Consider the following 23,346-nt stretch of genomic DNA (forward strand, 5'->3'; position numbering starts at 1 on the left):
GGATGGGGGAGAGAATCAGGAAGTTAAGAAGGGGATGTTTCTGGGGACTTCAGTGTCCAGACACCAGCAGGCTCCTCTGTGCCCAGAACCCCATTGTATTGTATTGTTCCAGTGTATTTCCAGAGAGATTTCAAGATGTTTGCAGGAGTGGTTGATCAATGTTTCTGGAGTGTTCAGGTCCTGAGGTAACAGCAGCCAGGACAAGGGGAGGTGACAGTCCCTGGCAGCACAGCTGCCTGCAGCCTGCCCAGACCGGGGAGCAGGAACTGGACTCACTGCCACAGGGCCCTAGAAGTGAATGTGTTGGGGGATGAGCTGGTGTAGGACAGGATGGGAGAGACCCTGGACACTTCCCTGCCTTCCTAAACCCCCCCTGCCCAGCTCCTGGCTTAGGGATGCAGCAGGAACCCCAGCCAGCTTGGGCAAAGAACATGGGGAGGCTGGGCCAGGAGAGATTGCACAGAGTCAGGGACACAGCATGGCCGAGCCCCAGCTGGGCTGGAGCCAAGCCTGACCCCAAGGCCATCCAGGACAAGCAGGGCCAGCAGGGGAGGACAGCAGGGGACAGCAGAGGAGGGCCATGCCCCAGCACTGCATAAAAAGCCCCGGCAGGGACAGGCAGCAGGCAACACTGTCAGAAGAGCCCAGAGCAGCAGTGCCAGAGCTGTGAGAGAGAGGCCATGGAGCAGTACTTCTCAGCCACCCAGAAGATGGAGCAGGAGGTGATGTTCCCCAGCCTGCTCCGAGGGGTCTTCCCGCAGGAGGAGGGAGCAGCCGCATCCGCAGAGAGCCGCACGGACCTCTACGAGCGCTACCAGCTCCTCAAGGCCATCAAGCCCATGGTGGAGAAAGGCCTGGCCTCTGTCGGTGACCAGAGCTCCACCGATGCTGACAGCGACACGGACACAGCCTCGGACAGCAACGAGCCCGAGGGTGCCCAGCTCGAGAGGCGCCTGTCCCACCACCTGACTGGCTTGCAGCAGGTCCTCACTGACCTCACCAGGGACGCCAACGCCCTGACCCGGAGGTACAGCCAGATCCTGGAGCAGAACAACCTCAGCGAGGGGCAGCCCAGCTGGTGACCCTGTCTTGGTGACCAGGTAAGAGCTGTGGGCCTGCAGAACCCAGGGGCAGCAAGACAAAGGGTGGCCTCCTTGCAGAAATTCCCAAGAGTACGGGAGTGGGGGACTTGTGGGGAAGGGCATTGAAATGGGGGCTGTCCCCTCAACTGAGGGCAGATATCCTTCTCCATGCTGGAGGAGGAAACCCATCCCATCCCATCTCTCTGTGCAGAGACTCCAGGGGTTCAGGGTCTATGGACTCAGGGCTGGTGGCCTGTGTGTCCCCCTGTGATGATCATTGAGTTAAGGACAGCTGCTGTTGCAGGACAGGTGCTGATGTCAGAGAGGAGAAGATGTCCCCATCGCTGACCATCGCAGGCTCTTCCCGCTGGCACTCGCACTCCCCACTCCGTGGCAGCTGATCCCGTCTCCCGGCACTGCACTGACAGCAGCCATGCTTGTGACCACCAGAGGACCAGGTGCTGCCATATCCTCATAGGAAGAAGCATCTGGCAGTGCTGGGAAGTCCCTCGGAAGAGCTGCAGACTTGTGCCCTCCTCTTTATTTTCAAAGAGTGGCACGAAGCTGCGTGTGTTGTGAGGTGGCCCCGACCTCCAACATTCCCTTGAGATTGCCAAGCCCTTTTCCAGCTGGTACCTGGACTCCAAGGACATTTCCCCCTGTTTCTGCTAATAAAAGAAGCCCTGTGAAGTCGTTGTCAGTGTGGTGCTTTCACTCATGGAGTGCCCCAGTGAGGGGCAGGGGGACACAGGCTCTGCAGGGAGGGAATTTTCCAGGGCAATGCTGGGGAATTGGAAGGGACAAAGAATCCCAAAGTCACTGAATGGTTTGGGCTGGAAGGGATCTTCAGAGCCCACCTAGTGCAATGTCCTGCTGTGTGCTGGGACATCTTGCACTAGACCAGGAAGCTCAGAGAATTGTCAAACCACACTGGAGATTCCCATCTCCTGTCACCTGATCTGGCCATTCATCCCAGATGCTGAGACACACTTTGGATTTGGCTTGGCTTTGGCTCTTGTCCCCACTTATCTTGTAGGATGTGGCAATTGGAGGAAATGGTTCTATTTTAGGAAAGGCCATGGGGTCCTTCATCTCTTTTGCAACACCCGGTGTTGGCAGCTCTCCCAATGTCCCCTCATATCCCAGCCAGGTGTCCATTCTGCCACCTGCCCTCACCCCACAGACCTGAACCCACTGCTCCTCTTCTCCCTTTCTGGGTGCTCCTGGCATCCCTGGTTGTCCTGCAGTGGGGCTCAGGGCTGCACTGAGGTGTGCACACACACTGCCAGCCCCCTGCTGTTGGGACTTCTGTGCCGCCATGGGGCTTCCTGGAGGTGCTTGTGATGCCTGATAGTTTTTTTTTCATTTCTTTTTATACTGTTTCTATACCTTTTTTACCCTTTCCCTTTCCTTGTACCCTTTTCAAGCACTCCCTGTACCTTCATCCTCCATGTTTATAACCCTTATAGACTGAGAGTTTGCTAAGTTTGGGACTTCTCCAGGAGGGAACACGAAACATCCCTGCTATCTGAAAACTCGAGGCTCCAGCCTTGGATGGAGCCTCCTCTCTGGAACATGATTTTCAAGGTAGGCTGTAGTCTCACTTCTGGGGTGGGGGGTGGGTAATTCGAATAGGGGGGCCAATTACTTCATTCACTATGTTTCTTGTTGGATGATTTTAGGTAGATATGCTAATTTGTGAGGTGCAATATAATTGTATACACGTTGTACACAGGTGACCTCCTCGGTGTGTTTTCCACCTTTGAGAAGCGTGCATAAAAGGATCCTATAAACACCAATGTAATACCCTTTTTTCCCTATACTGCTGTGTGTGCCTCATATTTTTCCAGCTTTTAAGGCATCACAGGGACATCATAGTGTCTGCCTGGGATGGGCTGGGGGGAAGGTGCTACATGTGCCCGGGGGCTGGAGCTTCACTTCATGGTTTGATCCTCATTGGCAACTCAGCCCCACTCAGCTGCTCTCTCATTCTCTCTGGATGGGATGGGGGAAAGAATCAGGAGGGTAAGAAAAGAGGCAAAACTTGTGGGTTGGGATAAAGACAGTTTAAGAGGAAAAGCAAAAGCTGCACAATTAAGCAAAGCAAAAGAAGGAATTCATTCACCACTTCCCACAGGCACTCATGTGTTCTGCCACCTGCAGGAGAGCAGGGCTCCATGGTGTCTCAAGGTGACCTGGCAAGACAAAGGCCATCACTCTGACTGGGCCCTTCTTCATTCTTTTCCTAGCTCCATATGCTGAGCACGATGCCACACTCCTTTCCTCTGGTCCCACAGAGGGGTAAGACAAGATGTGCCAGAGATTATACTGGGACACAGGGACATTTTGGGATATGTGTGGTCGCATTGTGCACACTCTGAGCAGAGGCTTGGGCTGGGGCTGGGCTCCCCAGGATTGTGGCAGGTCAGTGTCAGACTCACACAAATCTGGGGTCTATGGCAGCAGAGGCCTGAGGGTCTCATTGCAGCTAGTGGGTTCCTGATTGTGCTGAGCAGCCTCCCCAGGACCCCAAAGCAGGGCTGAGCACCTCAGTTCAGCTCAGTCCAAACACAGCCTTGCTGCTCCCTGTGCTGACAGTGCTGTGTTCCAGCTCCAGGCCTTGTCTTCCTGCTCCTGTCACCCCTGCTGGCTCTGGCAGATCCCCAGCTCTCCCCAGTCTCTCCCAGCAGATGTGTGGGATGTGGGGGCCATTTTTGGCTGATGGGGTCCTCAAGAGGCACAGAGACAATTTGGCAATTGTTCATGTCCCTCTGGCAGGGAGCTGGGGAGCAATCTGAGTCTGCTGAGGCCTAGTCACCCCAAATGTGCTGCCAGGCTCACTGTGAGAAGCTCAGGTAGACACAGATTGAAGGGAATGCCAGAGCATCCCCTGTGTCCCTCTGTCCCCAGAGCCCTGTGATGTGCCTGCAGCTCCAGGAAGCTCTGCAGTGGCCCAGGTGCCCTGATGTGGCCAAGCCTCTGTCTGGCACCTGCATGGGGCCTGCAGCACCCACACACCTCACTGCAGCACTGGGCCCCATGGAAGGACACCAAGAGATGCTGGGACACAAGGAAAGGGACAAGAAGGGTGCTGAGGACAAGTGTGGTGCAGAAAGGGTGGGTGGCAGTGTGGGCACCTGGCTGGGCCACATGGGGACAGGGGGAGAGCTGCCAGCAGCAAGGGTTGCAAAAGCCGCGAGGTACCCCACAGCCTTTCCCCAAATAGAACAGTTTACCCTGATTGTTTACACACCACAGGGACAGGCAGGGGCAGGCAATGCTGGCTGGTGCCCCAGCTGGGGCTGTTGCCCTCCCAGGATGGGGACAGGGGCAGGGTAGCCATGTGTGCAAACCCTGGGGGCAGCAATGGCTCTGTGCTGCTGCTGCCACAGGAGTTGCACATGATGGAGTCAGGTCACTGTCCCTGTTCACATCCCTGCTGAGCTCAGGGAGAGGCTGGGGGAAGGGGATGTTTCTGGGGACTCCAGTGTCTAGACACCAGCAGGCTCCTCTGTGCCCAGAACCCCATTATATTGTATTGTTCCAGTGTATTTCTAGAGAGATTTCCAGATGTTTGCAAAAGGGGTTGCTCAATGTCTCTGCAGTGTGCACATCCTGAGGTAACAGCAGCCAGGACAAGGGGAGGAGACATCCCCCGGCAGCACAGCTGCCTGCAGCCTGCCCAGACCGGGGAGCAGGAGCTGGATCCACTGCCACAGGGCCCTAGAAGTGAATGTGTTGGGGATGAGCTGGTGTACGACAGGATGGGAGAGACCCTGGACACTTCCCTGCCTTCCTAAACCCCCCTTGCCCAGCTCCTGGCTTAGGGTTGCAGCAGGAACCCCAGCCAGCTTGGGCAAAGAACATGGGGAGGCTGGGCCAGGAGAGATTGCACAGAGTCAGGGACACAGCATGGCTGAGCCCCAGCTGGGCTGGAGCCAAGCCCGACCCCAAGGCCATCCAGGACAAGCAGGGCTGGCAGGGGAGGACAGCAGGGGACAGCAGAGGAGGGCCATGCCCCAGCACTGCATAAAAAGCCCCGGCAGGGACAGGCAGCAGGCAACACTGTCAGAAGAGCCCAGAGCAGCAGTGCCAGAGCTGTGAGAGAGAGGCCATGGAGCAGTACTTCTCAGCCACCCAGAAAATGGAGCAGGAGGTGATGTTCCCCAGCCTGCTCCGAGGGGTCTTCCCACAGGAGGAGGGAGCAGCCGCATCCGCAGAGAGCCGCACGGACCTCTACGAGCGCTACCAGCTCCTCAAGGCCATCAAGCCCATGGTGGAGAAAGGCCTGGCCTCTGTCGGTGACCAGAGCTCCACTGATGCTGACAGCGACACGGACACAGCCTCGGACAGCAACGAGCCCGAGGGTGCCCAGCTGGAGAGGCGCCTGTCCCACCACCTGACTGGCTTGCAGCAGGTCCTCACTGACCTCACCAGGGACACCAACGCCCTGACCCGGAGGTACAGCCAGATCCTGGAGCAGAACAACCTCAGCGAGGGGCAGCCCAGCTGGTGACCCTGTCCTGGCCACCAGGTAAGAGCTGCGGGCGTGCAGAGCCCAGGGGCGGCAAGACTTGGGGTGGCCTCCCTGCAGAAGTTCCCAAAAGTACAGGGGTGGGGACTTGTGGGGAAAGGCCTTGAAATGGGGGCTGTCCCCTCAACTGTGGGCAGATATCCCTCTCCATGCTGGAGGAAGAAACCCATCCCATCCCATCTCTCTGTGCAGAGACTCCAGGGGTTCAGGGTCTATGGACTCAGGGCTGGTGGCCTGTGTGTCCCCCTGTGATGATCATTGAGTTAAGGACAGCTGCTGTTGCAGGACAGGTGCTGGTGTCAGAGAGGAGAAGATGTCCTCCATCGCTGACCATCGCAGGCTCTTCCCGCTGGCACTCGCACTCCCCACTCCGTGGCAGCTGATCCCGTCTCCCGGCACTGCACTGACAGCAGCCATGCTTGTGACCACCAGAGGACCAGGTGCTGCCATATCCTCATAGGAAGAAGCATCTGGCAGTGCTGGGAAGTCCCTCGGAAGAGCTGCAGACTTGTGCCCTCCTCTTTATTTTCAAAGAGTGGCACGAAACTGCATGTGTTGTGAGGTGGCCCCGACCTCCAACATTCCCTTGAGATTGCCAAGCCCTTTTCCAGGTACCTGGACTCCAAGGATATTTCCCCCTGTTTCTGCTAATAAAAGAAGCCCTGTGAAGCCATTGTCAGTGTGGTGCTTTCACTCATGGAGTGCCCCAGTGAGGGGCAGGGGGGCACAGGCTCTGCAGGGAGGGAATTTTCCAGGGCAATGCTGGGGAATTGGAAGGGACAAAGAATCCCAAAGTCACTGAATGGTTTGGGCTGGAAGGGATCTTCAGAGCCCACCTAGTGCAATGTCCTGCTGTGTGCTGGGACATCTTGCACTAGACGAAGCAGCTCAGTGAAGTCACCAACCACACTGGAGATTCTAATCTCCTCTGACTCAAACTGGCCATTTCTCCCTGCTGCTGAGACACACTTTGGCTTTGGCTTCTCCTCCCCAGGTATTGGCAGCAGGGACAAGGGAGCTTTGGGAGCTGTGTTTAGTGAGGAGCTGAGGGGTTGGTGTGTCTGGTTGGGGCTGCTCTGGTTGCAACCTGAGATGCTCCACATCTGAAAGGGTCCTGGTCTGGTTCCAGGTTGGAACCTGGATAGGTCTGAGTGGTTTGGGGCAATCAGAGTCATAGGAGATGTGCCAGCAAGAAGTGTTGCGGACTACATGGGGTCATTTGGAGACAAATGTGGTGACATTTCCCCCCTCCTGAGCCATGGCCTGGGGCCCCAGGAGGGTTGTGGTTGCTGGACAAGCTTGTCTAAACATCAGCCCTGTGGCCACAGAGACCCAAGGAGCTCATTGCACCCAGAAATCCTGCTTTTCCAGGGAAGCAGCTGCTGATCAGCTAGTCTCCCAAACATGGGGAAACACAATTCCCTCCAGCCACAGTGAGGATTTCAGAGCAGATCTGCTCTCCGTGTTCGTCCTCAACCTAGGCAAAGTTACAGCCTTGTCTTATGCAAAGGAAAAGGAGCATGAGGGACATACTGGGAGAGACCTGGGCCATCCCCATTGCAGTGCCACCTCTGGCTGGGGCTTGATGCAGCTCTGCCTTTGGAGCTCTTTTCCTCCATGCTGATTGCAGAGCCAGGTGCTGAAGCATAAGCAATAGATGGACACTGGTTCCCAGTGAGGTGAGGACCACAGAGGGGACAATGTCACTCTGGTGGTTTAGCTGACTGGAGCTCAAGGATGGGATCTGTGTCTCCTGGAGAACACAGCTGGCTGGGCTGGCTTAGGCTGGGGTAATTTCCTTCACCATGGCCGGTATGGGGCTGTGTGTCGGAGTTGTGCTGAATGAAGGGGTGATAGTACAGAGATGTTTTTGCTGTTGCTGAGCAGGGATTGCACAGAGCCAAGGCCTTTTCTGCTTTCTGTACTGCCACACTGGCGAGGGGACGGGGGTACAGGGGAACCTGGGAGGAGACACAGGTGGGGTAGTTGATCCCAACTGACCCAAGGGATATTCCAGACCACGTCACATCATGCTCAGTATACAAAGTGGGAGAAAGAAGGAAGAAGTGAGCCACATTTGGAGTGATGGCCTTTGTCTTCCCAGGTCACTGTTACCTGTGATGGAGCCCTGCAGTCCTGGGGATGGCTGAACAACCACCTGCCCATGGGAAGTGGTGAATGAATTCCTCATTTTGCTCTGTTTGCAGGCATGGCTTTCGCTTTCCCTATGAAATTGGTTTTATTTCAACCCACATGTTTTCTAGTACTTATCCTTCATTCTCTCTCTGATCCTGCTGGTGGGGCAGTGAGCGAGTGGCTGTGTGGGACTTGGTGCCTGGCTGGGGTTAAACCCCAGCAGTGTCACAGCAAGGAAGGCCTGCAGTCACCTGCAGCCATGGCTTTGGGCTTGAGCAGCACACTGAGCAGCTGCAGAGGCTCGTGGTGCCCCAGGGAAGTGTCACACCAGGACACGGGTGAAGCACTGACCACTGCTCTTGGCCATGACCAGTGGAAGACGCAGGATGTGCCCAAAGGTCTGTGACTTGGGACAGCAGGAAGGGCTTGCTGACGTGTTGTGTGCCTCTTGCATCCCCCAGGACCTGCGGGTCTCTCTCTGAGAGCTGCTGTCCCTCCAGCTGGCTCTGAGCCCCGTGTGTCACAGGAACCTTCTGCCTGCTCCGACTGCAGGGCATTGCATCACGCTGCCCCGGGTATGCGTCAAGCCCTGACACTGCCCTGCTGCTGGCCACTGCTGCTGGCCACAGCTGATAAGGTAGATGGTCACAGAGGTTTTTGTCCGGGGATAACCCAGCACTGCTCCCAGTGGGACCTTGGCAGACAGGGCAGATCAGCCTTCTCTGGCGTGGCAGGGAGTGCTGGCTCTGCACTGCCCTGCACAGGCTTGCAGGGCAGCTGCACTTTTGTCCACCATTACAGGGAAAGATCTTTTGCTTTCTCATTTTGGAACCAAATCAGGATGGCAGCACTTCTTTGAAATTTGTTTAGGGCCATCAAATCCATCAGAGCAGTGAGATGGCACAGGGGCTCAGTGTCAGGAAGACGAGAGAAAGTTTTGACTCAAAATATTGGATAAGTAAGAAAACCCAAATTCCCTTCTCTAACCAGTCTCAAGAAGTCCTAATAGCACAACTTCCCCACCCTCAACAATGGCCACCTGCCACTACCCCTTCCCTTCCCACAGGGCTGGTTCCTTACCTGCACACTCCTGCCTTTCAATTTTGGGGTGCTCTGCCCTCATCAGTGCCCCCTGCTGCTGCCTATCACTTCCCTGGGCAGATGCTGGAAGAAAACACCCCACAGATTCACACCCATGCACTGCAGGTCCGGCTCTTTGCTCCGGTAGTTTGGCCATGAGCCAGCAAGGTGTCCTCAGGGAAAAGGCAGTGGAGGGAGGGGATCCTCCCCTTCTGCTCAGCCCTGGTGAAGCCTCACCTGGAGTGCTGTGTCCAGTTTTGGGCTCTCTGCTACAAGAGAGACATGGAAATACTGGAGAGGGTCCGGTGAAGGTGATGGAGGAGCAGGAGTATCTTCCCTCTGAGGAAAGGCTGAGGGAGCTGGCAGTATTCAGATGGCAGAAGAGAAGGCTGAGAAGGATCTGATCAGTGTTTGTAAAGACATGATGGAGGTCAAGAGGTAACGCCAGAGTCTTCCCAATGCTATTCAGTGACAGGAGAGGAAGTGGTGGGAAAGAACTGAAACACAAGAAATCCCATCTAAACATGAAAACCTTAATTTTTTTCCTAAAATGGAAGGTGGTCAAACACTGTCACAGGGTACCCACACAGGTGGCAGAGTCTCCATCCTCAGAGATATCCAATATCCATGGTCCCACTATTAACCTTGCTTGAGTAGTTGTTGGAGCAGATCATCTCCAGAGGTGCCTTCCAGCCTCTCCAGCACTGACTCTGGCTGTATCCCTGCCATGTGTCCCCTGTGCTGTCAGCCCAGAGCTAGCTGCAGGCTGCTCACAGCATCCAACCGAGAAGATGCTCTGCCAGGCCTGGGTGGAAGCTAAAATACAGACAGGGCTGCTTTGGGCTGGGTCCCACAGTCTCTGACTCCTGTCATTGCCCCTAAAAGGGCCCTCCTTCAGACTTGGAACTTTCATGCTTCTCAGGCTGACAACTTCTGAATTTTAAAAATCCCTTTTCTAACTACCTAGTCACTGCTTAATCCTACTCATGGTGATATTACTCCTTAAATAACCAGTTTGGGGTAAGCACCCTTCAGACAAGTATCACCTGTTCATTATTCTTATAGGAGGGGTTGTTCTCCAGGCAAGTTGCCATGGTTGGGGTGGGTGAGACCCCCTGATCAGCACAGAAGAAGGTGGGTTTTCAGGCAGAGCACATGGGAGACTCACCCTCTCTGGATAAATTCCTCACCTATTCTCCTTCCCAGCTCCTCAAACTGCGCCAATCAAAGCAGCTTTCCCATGGTGCTCCATGCAACCTTCCTGCTGCAGGGGAAGGGTCTGGATTCACCGTCCTGGGCCTCCAGGAGTGGTAGTGACGATGGTGACAGGGCAAGATGGGACAGTGCGTGACAGACCCCAAGCACCTCCTCGCCACTCCCCTCACACCATGGGGACACAGTGGGATCCCCAGCCAGCTTGGGCAAAGAACATGGGGCGGCTCAGAAGAGATTGCACAGAGTCAGGGACGCAGCATGGCCGAGCCCCAGATGGGCTGGAGCCAAGCCCAACCCCAAGGCCATCCAGGACAAGCAGGGCTGGCAGGGGAGGACAGCAGGGGACAGCAGAGGAGGGCCATGCCCCAGCACTGCATAAAAAGCCCCGGCAGGGACAGGCAGCAGGCAACACTGTCAGAAGAGCCCAGAGCAGCAGTGCCAGAGCTGTGAGAGAGAGGCCATGGAGCAGTACTTCTCAGCCACCCAGAAGATGGAGCAGGAGGTGATGTTCCCCAGCCTGCTCCGAGGGGTCTTCCCGCAGGAGGAGGGAGCAGCCGCATCCGCAGAGAGCCGCACGGACCTCTACGAGCGCTACCAGCTCCTCAAGGCCATCAAGCCCATGGTGGAGAAAGGCCTGGCCTCTGTCGGTGACCAGAGCTCCACCGATGCCGAGACTGACACAGCTGCAGATGAGGATGCAGACAGCAATCTGGAAGAGCGCCTGTCCCACCATGTCAACGGGCTGCAGCAAGTTCTGACAGACCTCACCAAAAACACCAAAGCCCTGACCCGGAGGTACAGCCAGATCCTGGAGGAGATCAACCTCAGTGAAGATCAGTCCAGCTCTTGAGCCTGCCCTTCCCATCTCCGAGGTAAGAGCCTGGGGACATGCAGTGCCAGGGAAGAGCTGGCTGAGGGGTAACATACTTTGTCCTCATGCCCCCATGAGCTGTGTGGTGTTATAATGTTTGCATCACACCCCCAAATCCCAGGAGTTCTGAGTCTGCACTTCATTGCTCAACAGAAACATCCTCCTGGGTTTGTCTTTCTCAATTGCCACTGGCGCAAGCTGTGTCAGTGAACAAAGGCAACTCTGTGAGCTTCATGCTGTCCCCAAGACTCCCCCAGTTTGCAGCATTGGTAATGTCTTTCTGCTTATGGCCAGACAAAAAAGATCCCAGGGACAAAATGTGCTGGGTGGTTGAGGACTCTGAACTTTGTACTCCAGAACCTGCCAGACGCTGGTGCTCCTACTATTTCCCTTTTTTCTCTGACGGAAAATGCAACAGTCATTTTTAGGGAGGAGTTTGGCACTTCCAGGTCTCCAAATGTCTACACCACCTGCAAACAGCTCAGGCACTTCAATTTTCCCGTAGCCTGAAAAGCAAACCCATTCTCCATGCCGGTAGGACATTCATCCCTGAGACCCCATGGGGAGACATCTCTGTGATCTATCAGAGATGGGGCTCATGGCCAAGGTCCTTGTAGTGAAATGGAGAGCGTAGAAAAGTGACAGCAACAACAGAGGGTATTAACAGGACTTTACCCTTATTTAGGAAGATACCCAGGCAAGAATGACAACATCTTGACCAAACCATGTCCATTATCCCCACAGGCTTCTGTTGTCCAAGCCCAGTGGCACTTCTTCTCCTGCGCCAAGTCCCACTGAGGAACATCTTTCATGAGCAGCACAGAGCTTGGCTGTCTGCCTGCCAGGCACTGCCTGTGTCATCCGACTCGTCCCATGGCTGATCCTGCTGGCAAAGCTTCCTGCTTTGTTTCATCCCTGTCCAGGGGGATTTCTGCCGGGCAGAAATGAGTGTTTTCTGTAGCTGCTTTGTAGAAGGCATTTTTAACTTTGAAGCGATGCTTTTTTCTGTGTGTGCCTAAACTCCTCCCAACCGGTCTCTTTTGTAATGTAAATTAAATGCAAAGCCTTGTGCAGATGTGTCCTGTGTTTCCTGCCAGCTGTCACTTCTGTAGAACTACTGTCCCCCAGCATATGAGGGTGAAGGACCTTGGCCACCTTGGCCACACTTCAGCGCAGGCAGACAAGCTGTGTTTCTTTGGCAGGGCTTTGAGATGAACGTTCCTCCCAGCTCTCTGTCTCTCCCACCTTGCAAAACCTTGGTGTAATCCTACCACCATTCTGTGCTTGGTGCTGGGATCCCAACCTGCTCCCCAGCATCCTTCCTTCCCTCCTGCAACACCTCCTTCTCTCCTGGATTCCCAGCTTCTCAGTGCCCCAACCCAATCAGTTACCTGCAGATCCCATCGCTTGTCCTACACCCATCCAGCCCTTCATACCCAGCACCGTGTCCTCTCCTGTGGACAACCTGTTGGAATCCTCACAGGCCCCAGCAAAACCAGGGGTGCAATTCTACCTCCTCCCTGCTTGGCCATGACACACTCCAGAGCTGGGAGCAGAGGAAGTGGGGATGCTCAGCTGGGGTAGTGTCACTGTTGAGCAGCTAGCAGAGTAATGAAGGCACCAGTTCTCAGTGGCAAGAAGGAATGACCTTTATTGTTTTAATTTCATCACATATATAGAGTTCTCAAAAGTCACCCAGATTGGTCAGTCAGAAGCCTTCCCCCAGGCCTGATTGGCCAGGCCTGCACTGTCCAAGTTCTGGGACACTGTTCCAACAACATCCAAACTTTATCTTTATTTATAAAACACAAGAAAATTTCTCATGGGAAAAACCTGTGCTAGCCACAGGGTAGGAAGGCAGGACTTTGCTTTGATCCCTATGAGCTGTGGGGAGACCCGGGGGCAAAGCCCTCACTGGGTGCGTGGGCAGGAGCTGCAAGCTCTTCCAAGGCAAGTTGGAGCCTCCAGGACAGGCTGGGTTCCGCCTCCAAGTGGGCCCCACCTCCTTCCCTCCCAGACACACCACCCTTGGGAAGCCCTACTGAGCTGGGCACTAGGGGGAGGTGTCCACTTGCCTGTTCATGACATTTTAGAAAAAACTTAGCTGTTGAAATAGTGCTACTTTGTCTGAACAAACGCTGGTTCTCCATCAGCTTTCCACTTTTGATTATAAAACTGGAGAATTCGAGCATCTGTGGTGAAGAGGAGGGTTGTCACCATGCCCTGTGCTGCAGGCTCTGGTTGTGTTGTGTTGCTACATGTGCTCTCTGAATCTGCCATATCACAAAAGTGAAATAACATTGTTCACACTGAAATCAGAGACTAATTAGCTCTAAAAATCTCCATCTAAAATGAAGAGATGTTCTGCATATGATACCCCTGTTCTCTCCCACCTCCTGGAGGCAGCTTCATGTCTTGGTCATGTGTTCATGTTAACCCCTTTAGTGGGGTCCTGATTGCTCAAAAATAATTGTACTGTAAAAGGAAGGCAAAAGCAGGAACTTCCTGCCTTGCTTTTATTTTAGTGAAACTCCAATTGCACAGAAAATAACTGTGGAATGCACTGTGGCCAGCTCAGATCTCAGATCTCCAGTACAAGCTATCAGCCATGCATCCTGACGAGATAGGTGGAGCTGAAAAATGGCTGGAAGGCACCAGTTAGGAATGTTGACAGTGTTTGCACAGCACGTGGTATTTGGTTTAGGAGTGGCTCCTTAACTACAGAGTCTCTTCAGCAGAGGCTGCCAACTCAATATATTAAGGAAATAAATATTTTACAAATAGTTTTATGGATAGTACTATTTCCCAAACTCATACACAGTTACAGAATAATAGAGTGGTTTGGGTTGGAAGAGACCTTAAAAACCTTCTAGTTCCAAACCCTCCTGCCATGGGCAGCGATGCCACCCACTGGATCAATTTCATCAGGGCCCAAAGCTAACCTAACCCTGAACACTTCCAGGGGTGGGGCAGCCATAATTTCTCTGGGCAACCAGTGCCAGTGCCTCAGCACCCTCTAAGTAAATGTACGTACCAGCACAGAGGTGTTCCAGCCCACTGTTATACAGTTTAAAAAAAAATATAACCTTATTCCCCACAAAGCCATTGTCAAGTTATTCTTCTTTGGTAACCCCAAATTTCTAAGCATTAATATGATTATTCTTATGATTCGTGTTGTGGCTGCTAATCCAAGGTCCAGACACATGCTAATTCTTTCATACAAGAACAGGGAAAGCATGATCCCTTCCTGAAAGAGCTTACAGTCTTGGAAATATCCCTTTTACATCAAATAAAAACTGTTGGTGGGCAGAGGAACCAGACCAGTATATTCATCACACTGAAGGACCAGCCGTGGTTGGTGTAGCACTAGAAGAGAGCTGTGGACATAAGCTAGCAACTATTCCTTTTGCTAAAGTGGTAAGGATCTCTGTTGTGGCATTGAAGCTTTGGCTTCAAATGCCATTAGCCACCCTTGACTCTGATTTGGGGAAACCTTTCGGATGAGCTTATCTACTGCTCTTCACCCTTCCCTAGTGAAAAGTTTGTGTGAGCAGAGAGGTGATGGTCTGTCGCTGTTGAGCAGCTAGCAGAGTAATGAAAGCACCAGTTCTCAGTGGCAAGAAGGAATGACCTTTATTGTTTTGATTTCATCATATATATAGAGTTTTCAAAAGTCACCCAGATTGGTCGGTCAGAAGCCTTCCCCCAGGCCTGATTGGCCAGGCCTGCACAGTCCAAGTTCTGGGACACTGTTCTAATAACATCCAAACTTTATCTTTATTTATAAAACACAAGAAGAATTCTTATGGGAAAAGCCTGTGCTAGCCACAATGGTCCAGCCATCTATCCAGTTCTGCAGCTGCAGAAGGCAAGGTTATCACCTTCAGCATCAAAGACAAGGTGGATGTGAACTCTGTCAGCTATAACCAGGATATTTCCTGAAACACCTACATAAGCCAGCCCAAAGAATGGGGTTTGCAGGTCCAGGACATGCAGATCCTCCAGGTCTCCCTGTTTTTTAGTATGAATTGATATTTTAAAATTTATTACAAGTCACAAAACCTGGGGTCCCAAGCAGACCTCACTTCCAATGGTCCCAAGCATCCAGAACTACCAATTCTACTGGTCTAGCAAAGGGAAAATTTAAGCCTTTCTATTCAAAGCAGCAGAGATTACTCAGACAGAAATTATCATTGAAGGTCCCTCAGGGTGCTTCAGAGAACCAGAAGCAAAATGTAAGATGGATTCAATGTAAGATGGATTCAATGTAAGATGGATTCAGGTTTACCCAATTGCACAAAGCATTCAAAGGAGTGTAGGCCCACCTTTGATGGAGCCTTTCGTGAGGACAGGCTTTATTCTCAAGGTGAGTTTAGTCAGAGCAAATTCTAACTGTTTTTCCCTCTGTGCCTAAAGCTCCTGCCAAGATCAACGCTGTCTTCTGAGAGGATACAGATCAAGCAAAATCCCTGGAGTATTTAAAAATCAACAAAGCTGGTGTCCATGAGCACAATGCAGATTTTGCACAAATTATTTCCTTATATAACACGTTGTCAATTTTGATCATTAATATCTCCCCCAGGAAGACTTTTAGGAAGCACTGTATTTGTCTGAGATTTTTGCTTTGGTTGTTAGTACCAGGAAGCAGCTTGAAATGAAAGAGAGTGAGGCAAGGTTGGTAGAGGGGATAACACTTTATTAGACCAACAGAAATTGGAAAAAAATGGAAAAAAAAACCCAAGCAAATTGAAAAAGAATCTGGCAGACATGGGAATGCCTCGTGTGCCCTAAAGCATGGATAGTTTTATCCATTTGTATCAGCTGATCTAATAAAAGATACTGTCTCACATTACAAACATTAAATTACATCTCTGGACAATTGTGCCCATGGTAATTCAGCCACTGTAATGAAACAAAGACACAGAAGTGATGAGTGGCCTGAAGACAAATTTGAAAGCAACTTAGAAGCACCTAGAATGAAATAAAGGAGACCCTGCAGGGCTGTGGTCTGGTTCTGTGGAGAGGTTATTTAGGCTAGCTCTGATATGATACTCTGCATTTAAGAAATTAACAAGGACAGAGAATCATCATAGAATCACAGAACAGTTTGGGTTGGGAAGGAACCTCAAAGATTATCTAGTTCCAACCCCCCTGTCATGAGCAGGGACACCCTCCACTAGACCAGGTTGCTCAAAGCCCCATTCAGCCCAGCCTCGAACACTTCCAGGGATGAGGCATCCACAGCTTCTCTGGGCAACCTGTGCCAGTGCCTCATTACCGTCACAGTAAATAATTTCTTCTTTATATCTAATCTAAATCTCTCCTCTTTTATCTTCAAACTGTTTCCCCTTGCCCTGTCACTATGTGCTCAGGCAAAAATTCACTCTCTTTTTTTATAAGCTCCCTTTAAGTACTTACAAGTGCACATTCATTGCATCCTTGTGAATGTTTTGATTTTGTGATAATCTTACAAGCACTAAATCTGTGGTGCTGTCCACATTCTATGCTTGGTGGATACAGGATATTAGAAAACAATGTCATGCAAAGATAATAATCAAGTATTTATGACCAATTAAAAAGAATAGTTTATGCTCAAGCAGAGATTCAGGTTTGGTTTTGTCTACCTTGAACGAATTACACAATGTCCAGAGATTGTATAGGTGGGGAAGAAAATGCCACCACCTTGGACAGATTGTAGACACCCTGATCTGTCAGCGATGGGAATGACAAATGTGATCAACGAAATTGTTTGGGATAAACTGTGCTTTAAAACAGCAGTGCGTGGAGGCCAAAAAGCTGTGAAAATGTTTACTGTTTCTTATAAAACCAGTTGTCAAGGCTGAGGTGGACACACAGGCACACCTTGTGGGGCTTCTCAGAGGTGCTCTGGGCACTAGGCCTCCCTTGGAAGGGATTATTCGGCCCTTAGTCACCACTCAGATAGCAGTGCAGGACGTGTGTGCTGGCAGCCAGCCCGAGTCCACCCTGCACCTTGCTGGTTGCCAGAAAACTAATGAGCAAATACTTCCGCTTTCAGGTTGTCCCCTCCCCTCTCCCTACACCTGCAACTGGAACCAGGACTGTGCCTGGGACAAACTGGAGCCTCCGTGGCAGCAGCTGGGCTGGGAGCGGGGAAAGCTGACCCAGCAAAGAAAGAGCAAGTGAAAGAGGATTGGAGCACAGCTGGGAGCCATCCTGCAAGTGGGGTAGGACACCGGCACAGAGCAGCAGGTTCTCCCAGACAGCTGAGCCCTCAGCTCCTGGGGAAGATGAGTATTTCGTCGGAGCACAAGCCCCTTGGGAAGCAGGTCACCGGCAGCCTACATACGGTGAGTACGGCATGGGCTCAAGAGCACAATTCCCTCATGTGGGATCAAAGCACCCCTGCTGGGCTGCATTTGAGTGTGTTTTTTCCCCGCATATGTTAATCTGAAGACACCAGGGCTTGCCAGATACACCCCTAAGAACAAGATTCTAGTTAAAAAGCTGTGTCTGACTCTGGCCTATTTGTACCTGTTGGGTTGCTGAAGGGCCAGGTCTCTCACAGGCATGCAAGATCTGGCAACAGCAAATAACCAGAGTGGTTCTTCTCCTTTGGCAAGAATTCAGTTAACACGAACTTAAATTGGTCAGATCCTTAAAGAAAAGCCTGTTGTAGGTTTTGGGGCTTTTCAACAATTCTTATGAGTCTCTAATGATGTAAAAGCTGCCCTGTGTTGTTGACATGCAGAATCATCAGGTGGGAGCAGTAGTTTTTCTAGCTATAAGAAAAATTAATGGCAGTACCAGACAAGCAGCATGTTACTAGGCAGAAATCAATGATGAGATTATTTCCTTTCACTCTCCTCTGCCCTCAGTCTATTGCTAACCAGTTTAGTCTTCTTGGCTAAAGCTGAACAACCTCTTCTCCAGAACTCTCTGTATTAAAAAAACCCCCAAACTTCTTGTGTTGCACTTTTCACATGTAGGTTGCAAAATGCTTCCCCATGGAAGTAACTGTTTTACAGATTAATAATCTGTGGAACAAATAGATGGAATTACTTTCCTGAGTGTCACCTTGCTGGCTAATTACAGAACTGGGAATCAGCTGATGCCAGTACTCCCAGTTCACTGGGAACAACTTTGGTGCCAGGCTAAAACCATTAATCAAGATCTGAGAACATAAAGTCAGTTGGATTACTGTATTAAGGAATAACACATTATCCATTTGTATTAGTGACAAACAACATGAAATACCTGACCTGCCATCTCAAAAAGGAGCAAAGGCTCAAAAGCCTGAGACTCTTCTGTCAAGTGATCCCTGACAGGGAGAGCTGTTGGTATCACTTGGACTAACGGCAAATCTCCTATGGAGATACTTTACTAGAGAAACAGCTTTGGGCTGTGTTTTTCAGTGAGTGGAAATCACAAGATCATCTCAGACAGAATAGTACTTGTCTCCTTGACCCAAGTGTAAATGATTGCTCTTGAAATGAAACTACCCACACTAGTGCAAAAAGTATTTCAGTGTGTCTTTGGCGTGAATCTTCTGGCTTGCTTAGGCTGTGAGCAAATTTCTGCTAAATCTGATAGTGTGCAACTGTTTAAAGGGAAGGTCTCCCCTGTACCAGGCTGTCTGCTCCTAGACCCATCCTTTTGTCAGGTTTCTGCTTGTTTAATCCTCTGTGAGCCAGTCCAGCTCACTAAGATGAAAGAGAAGCAGGGCTGGCATGAGGTGAACAACAGAGCATGTAGGTAGGTACAAGAATAGGGAGAGTGCACAGGAGCCTCTCCTTCTCTTGGTGTGGGCTGCGAGATCAGCACACGTCATTCCGTGGCTCTGTATCCATGTGATCCAGCTAAGCACTTAAGTACACACTTCACCTGAGGCATGTGACCAGCAGCACTGAGGCACATCCTTGTGTGATCGGATCCAAGAAAGTGCAGGTGAGCTCCTGGAAAATAGGGTTGTTTATTGACTCACGCCTTCCCAATGGCAGGCGTGGCCCTGGCCTGGCTTGTGACTTGCATTACAGCAGTGATGGCAGGGGGGAAAGAACTCCCGTCTTTCTTCCCTCTTCTTTTCATCTCATGAGTACTACATGAAATGACCAAGTGCAAAAGGAAGCTAGTAACATTTTTCAGCACTTACAGGAAGGTCAGACTGGACATCAGGTCCAGTTTTCCAGATATTCAGGCCTCGTCCAATTCAGGTAGTGGCATTAATACACAGGAGAAAAAAGTGCCAACAAACCCACAGTCTTTACATTCTTCCCTCTTAAATCCATGTCAGTTGCATGAAATGTTTGCTTTACTTCCTAACTAAAGCCAGTATACATTTTTAGATGCTTTGCTAAACAGCTTCTGTCCTGCACCTCTGACATGATGGATTTTTGTGTCTTACTTCAGTGTTTGTAGCTGAGCCCCCAGAGGAGTGGAAGCCAATTCTACCTATTTATGAAGTTTTAAAGAACGTTATTTCCTCCTTTGAAGAGAAAAGAACAGCTCAAGTGATAAAAATGAAGTGGCAAAGCCTTGGGCTCTATCCTTGTCCCTCTGCACATGGGGTGGGTGAAAGCTCACAAACTGCTCTTGCTGTAAGGACAGTGGTCCACAGGGACAATGCTTGAGTGGAACTTGGATCATTATTGAATCCTGTAGTCATTCACACCTTCCATGGGTGGGGTACTTCTTTTTTGTCTTTCCCACTGGGATGACTTTTTTGTCTTTCCCAAAGATGCAGTGAGGACATAGCCATTTAGAAATGTCCAAGTCTCTGCTGCTCTGGTTGCAAGGGCTGTATAAACATCCTGCATCTGCTTTTTCCAATAAATCAGGTGGAGGTTCCCATCTGATGCCCAAGAAATGGTAGCTCATACTGCTTTTCACACCATCATTCCATCCTCCACCCCAATCATCTTTCTTTTCCTTGACAATTCCATGTTGATGACCTCACACTGGTAATGCACATGGCTTTTTGTCCCCTTGTGATACTTGCAGTTGTCACCAATCGTGGAGTTAAATGTCGGCAGGGAGAAGTACACAACAACTCTGAGCACCTTGAAGAAACACCCTGGCTCCAAGCTGGCAGAGATGTTCACTGGCCAACCCAAACTCAGGACTGACTCCGAAGGGAGGTTCTTCATCGACAGGCCAGGCACCTACTTCAAATACATCCTGGAGTACCTGCGCAGTAACCAAGTGCCCACCCAGTGCATCCAGGACGTCTACAAGGAGGCATTGTTCTACGACATAGAGCCTTTGATCAAGCAGCTTGAGGACTCCCCACAGATCTTTGGGGAGCTTGTGGCCAGGAGACAGTTTCTGGCTCGTGTGCCTAACTACAGTGAGAACATTGAGCTGATGATCCGCATCGCGAGGGCAGAAGCGGTTGCATCCCGGCAGTCCAGTGTCATCGTGTGCGTGGTCAGAACTGAGGAGGATGCAGCCAGGTGTCAGGATGCCTTGAACAGTTTGGACATGGATAAAAAATCCGTGGTGAAGTTTGGCCCCTGGAAGGCTGTGCCAAGTATTTCAGATCTGCTGGACTGCATTCAAATGGATGTTGAAGCCAAAGGGTATAAAATATCTTTTCAGCCCCACATTGCTGAAAAAGGTTTTCGCTTCAAATCACATGATTTCTTCTACAAGTTCCTCTTCACCTGGTGGTAGCAAAGTGCCACCATTGATGGGGAACAGAAGAAAGCAGTTATTAGAACAAATTAACCTGGGCTGTGGAGACTAAACCATGGGCTACCAGAGGGACAGGACAAAATGCATGGGCCAACAAAAGGATCTGCTTTGTCTGTTTGCCATATCAAAGAGCACATAACAGCCTTTGGCTTTAGGGGATAACTTTTTAGGGGATTTAAAGGCTTCAGGAAAAGGAGGAATTTTACTCTTCTGTGTTGCTTTCTATTCATTCAGTTCAAAGAGATGGATCTGTGAATTGAGCCAACCTCACTCAGCCTACAGGAAATGAATAATCCCAAATATGTCTTGTGAATGTGTAGAGTTGCTGGCTCAGTGCAAATGGGAACAGGTCACATATTTGCTAATCCTGACTGAAACAGTGACATCAACACATGCTCATATTAAATTTGGGTTCTTAATGAGAAGGCAAAAGCTATTCTTCTCCCTGCTTTCTACACTGGAATCAGGGCTAAAAGGAAGGATACAGTATCCTGTGGCCTCTTCTTACTCCTCCAGTAGACAGCCTGCTCTCTAGTCAATATATTTATTACCATTATTTATTATTTGTTCTGAAGGAAAGACAGAGAACCTCAGGTACAGTTCAAGACCTACAAAAGGCAAAAATACCGTCACTTATGTGAGGAGTTTATAATCTAAAGACACACACTCATCTTTCAGGCCACACAATCCTAATCTCTTTCTTATGACACTCATTATTATGATGAAGCTATTTCTAACTATATAAACTCCTGGAAGAATTGGGAAAACTGACCATGATTTGGTGGGAAGGAAGTGGTACTGAAGCAACAGCCTGCAAATTCTCTCTTACAGAACACAAGTTGCATTCTACATGGTGTTTTTAAAAATCCTAGAATTTGAAAGTTTATTTTTATACTGGAGATGGCTTGGTTTTAATCACTCTGAAAATCATAATGGCTAATTTTATAAAGATCATATTTCCTGTACTTCGCAGAAGATGGATTTCTTTCAGTTAAGGACAATAACCATAGAATCATAGAATGGTCCCTGGGATTTCAAATAAATAACTTTTTAAATCTTTTTGAATGATTCAGAAGTGCTTCATTTACTGACATTTCCCCACAAGATCCCCAGATTCTAAAGACCTAAACTTTTGTCTTCAGGGTAACAGGTTTGAATCATTCCTAATTAAGCTGTGTTTCAGATGTGCTTATCCTAGCACAGACATCCCCCCAGTGACAGTCGAGAGTCACTCCATCAACTGCAGGGCAGTTCTGCAGAAGGTGTGAAGGGACTCTGAGATCTCCCCTGTTCATAACCTTGGTAAGAATGGACACAGTCAGTGCCTGAGAGGACAAAAATGTTTAGAAAAGAGGCTCTTTTGATCATAACCAAGTGATTGCTGGTGCTCAGCCTGGAAGAAGAGGGATTGAGGAGGCCTCCCAGTAGATAAAAAGGCTGCTTTAAAGAGATCTGTTACACTTTGTACATACTAAGGATGGGGAAACTGGCTTATGTCGCAACAAGGGAGATGAAAATTAGGTATTAGGAGAAAACAATCTTGTTATAGGGTAGTTAAAGCCTCACACCAACCAGTCTCCTAAGTCTACAGGACTGCTGCCATGAAAAACTTTAATTGGCACACACTCATATCCTGTGTTCAGTTTGGGGCCCCTCACTCCAAGAAGGACTTTGAGGCCCTGGATTGTGCCTAGAGAGGGGCAACAGAGCTGGGGAAGGGCTCGAGTACAGCTCTGATGAAGAGTGCCTGAAGGAGCTGGGGCTGTTTGTCCTGGAGAAAAGGAGCCTCAGGGGTGACCTTACTGCTCTCTGCAACTCCCTGAAAGGAGGTTGTAGGTGGGTGAGGGACAGGACAAGAGAAAATGGCCTTAAGTTGTGCCAGGAAAATAATCAGGAAAATTTATTCACCGGAAGGGTGGTCAGGCATTGGAACAGGCTGCCCAGGGAAATGGTTGAGTCACCATCCCTGGAAGTGCTAAAAAAAGGTGTCGATGTGGTATTTGGGGACAGAGTTTAGTGGTGGGCTTGGCAGTGCTGGGTTAATGGTTGGCCTCAATTATCTTAAGAGATTTTTTTCTGACTTTAGTGGCTCCACGATTCTGATGGAAATAACCTTCCTAATTATTTTTAATTAATTGTTTTAATTGATCATAACCAGTATATTATTCATTAGCACTGTATTAGTCTTAAGTCACTTTTAGCCAGTGCGTAGCTAAGCTTCTTTTCACAGACTGTTACTGTTAAGAGTTTAAATGGGTCCTTGTCCCCATGGCAACGGGAGGCCGCCGGACCATCGAGTGCAGCCTCCGGGCGGAAAGAGAGGACGCCCGTCTGGCCCCTCCCTGCGGCTGCTCTGTGGCTCCTCTTCCGGGTTGCGGGGCGGTGTCATGGCGGCGCACCTGAAGAAGCGGGTGTATGAGGAGTTCACCAAGGTGGTCCAGGTAACACGTTCTCGGTGGGCCTGGATGGACGGCTCCGAGCTCTGCTGTGCGGCGGGAGGTGTCGGCGGGCGAGGCGGAGGTGTGGGGAAACCCGCCGGCCCAGCCCGGGGCCGAGCCTGGGAGCGCTCACCGCTCGCCCGGCGTCGGGGCTGGAGCTGCCCGTGAGGGGCTGGGGAGGAGCGGGACGGGTCGGCTTCGAGTTTAGGGAGGCTGGAGAGGTCTGCGTGAGGGGGAGGATGCTTCCGTCAGGGTGGGGAGGAAGAGAGATTGTGGAGTCTCCCTTACTGGAGATACTCAGAAACCGTCCGGACGCAG

General features: G+C 50.6%; 5 protein-coding genes across 8 annotated transcripts in view; all 5 read left to right on the plus strand.

Moving 5' to 3' along the window:
- The first annotated feature begins 600 nt into the window (after positions 1-600).
- LOC146445050 (mid1-interacting protein 1-B-like) lies at positions 601-1,772 on the plus strand. Its single transcript, XM_085066445.1, has 2 exons — positions 601-1,100; positions 1,387-1,772. Exon 1 carries the CDS (start codon positions 681-683, stop codon positions 1,080-1,082), a length of 402 nt encoding a protein of 133 aa, XP_084922571.1. The 5' UTR covers positions 601-680; the 3' UTR covers positions 1,083-1,100; positions 1,387-1,772.
- Positions 1,773-5,114: 3,342 nt separating this feature from the next.
- LOC146445051 (mid1-interacting protein 1-B-like) lies at positions 5,115-6,289 on the plus strand. 2 transcript variants are annotated; one of them, XM_085066474.1, is made up of 2 exons: positions 5,115-5,616; positions 5,907-6,289. In XM_085066474.1, the coding sequence occupies exon 1, from the start codon at positions 5,197-5,199 to the stop codon at positions 5,596-5,598; it is 402 nt and encodes a 133-aa protein (XP_084922600.1). In that variant the 5' UTR covers positions 5,115-5,196; the 3' UTR covers positions 5,599-5,616; positions 5,907-6,289. The 2 variants fall into 2 exon arrangements, with proteins under 2 accessions (XP_084922600.1, XP_084922591.1); XM_085066465.1 differs by having other exon boundaries at positions 5,116-5,616; positions 5,902-6,289.
- Positions 6,290-10,428: 4,139 nt separating this feature from the next.
- Positions 10,429-11,991, plus strand: LOC146445052 (mid1-interacting protein 1A-like). Its single transcript, XM_085066488.1, has 2 exons — positions 10,429-10,919; positions 11,663-11,991. The coding sequence occupies exon 1, from the start codon at positions 10,508-10,510 to the stop codon at positions 10,895-10,897; it is 390 nt and encodes a 129-aa protein (XP_084922614.1). The 5' UTR covers positions 10,429-10,507; the 3' UTR covers positions 10,898-10,919; positions 11,663-11,991.
- A 2,763-nt stretch (positions 11,992-14,754) lies between these two features.
- On the plus strand, positions 14,755-21,649 carry KCTD14 (potassium channel tetramerization domain containing 14). The gene is made up of 2 exons (XM_085066589.1): positions 14,755-17,247; positions 19,898-21,649. Exons 1-2 carry the CDS (start codon positions 17,188-17,190, stop codon positions 20,567-20,569), a joined length of 732 nt encoding a protein of 243 aa, XP_084922715.1. The 5' UTR covers positions 14,755-17,187; the 3' UTR covers positions 20,570-21,649.
- A 1,229-nt stretch (positions 21,650-22,878) lies between these two features.
- Positions 22,879-23,346, plus strand: part of INTS4 (integrator complex subunit 4) — a 33,206-nt gene continuing 32,738 nt past the window's right edge. Inside the window, exon 1 of one of the 3 annotated variants that reach the window (XM_085066520.1) lies at positions 22,879-23,031. In XM_085066520.1, coding sequence (XP_084922646.1) covers positions 22,978-23,031 — 54 coding nt within the window. In that variant the 5' untranslated portion in view covers positions 22,879-22,977. The other 2 variants (XM_085066530.1, XM_085066538.1) reach the window with 2 other exon arrangements.

The sequence above is a fragment of the Lichenostomus cassidix genome, chromosome 1, assembly GCF_008360975.1.
Source record: "Lichenostomus cassidix isolate B80296 chromosome 1, HeHo_3.0, whole genome shotgun sequence".
Classification (NCBI taxonomy): domain Eukaryota; kingdom Metazoa; phylum Chordata; class Aves; order Passeriformes; family Meliphagidae; genus Lichenostomus; species Lichenostomus cassidix.

What these genes read in the sequence shown, in the direction of transcription:
- LOC146445051 (XM_085066474.1), top strand. Translation starts at nt 5,197, where the DNA reads ATGGAGCAGTACTTCTCAGCCACCCAGAAAATGGAGCAGGAGGTGATG.
- KCTD14 (XM_085066589.1), top strand. Translation starts at nt 17,188, where the DNA reads ATGAGTATTTCGTCGGAGCACAAGCCCCTTGGGAAGCAGGTCACCGGC. An exon ending in TCACCGGCAGCCTACATACG is followed by an intron (nt 17,248 to 19,897) that starts GTGAGTACGGCA and finishes TGATACTTGCAG; the next exon opens with TTGTCACCAATCGTGGAGTT.
- LOC146445052 (XM_085066488.1), top strand. Translation starts at nt 10,508, where the DNA reads ATGGAGCAGTACTTCTCAGCCACCCAGAAGATGGAGCAGGAGGTGATG.
- LOC146445050 (XM_085066445.1), top strand. Translation starts at nt 681, where the DNA reads ATGGAGCAGTACTTCTCAGCCACCCAGAAGATGGAGCAGGAGGTGATG.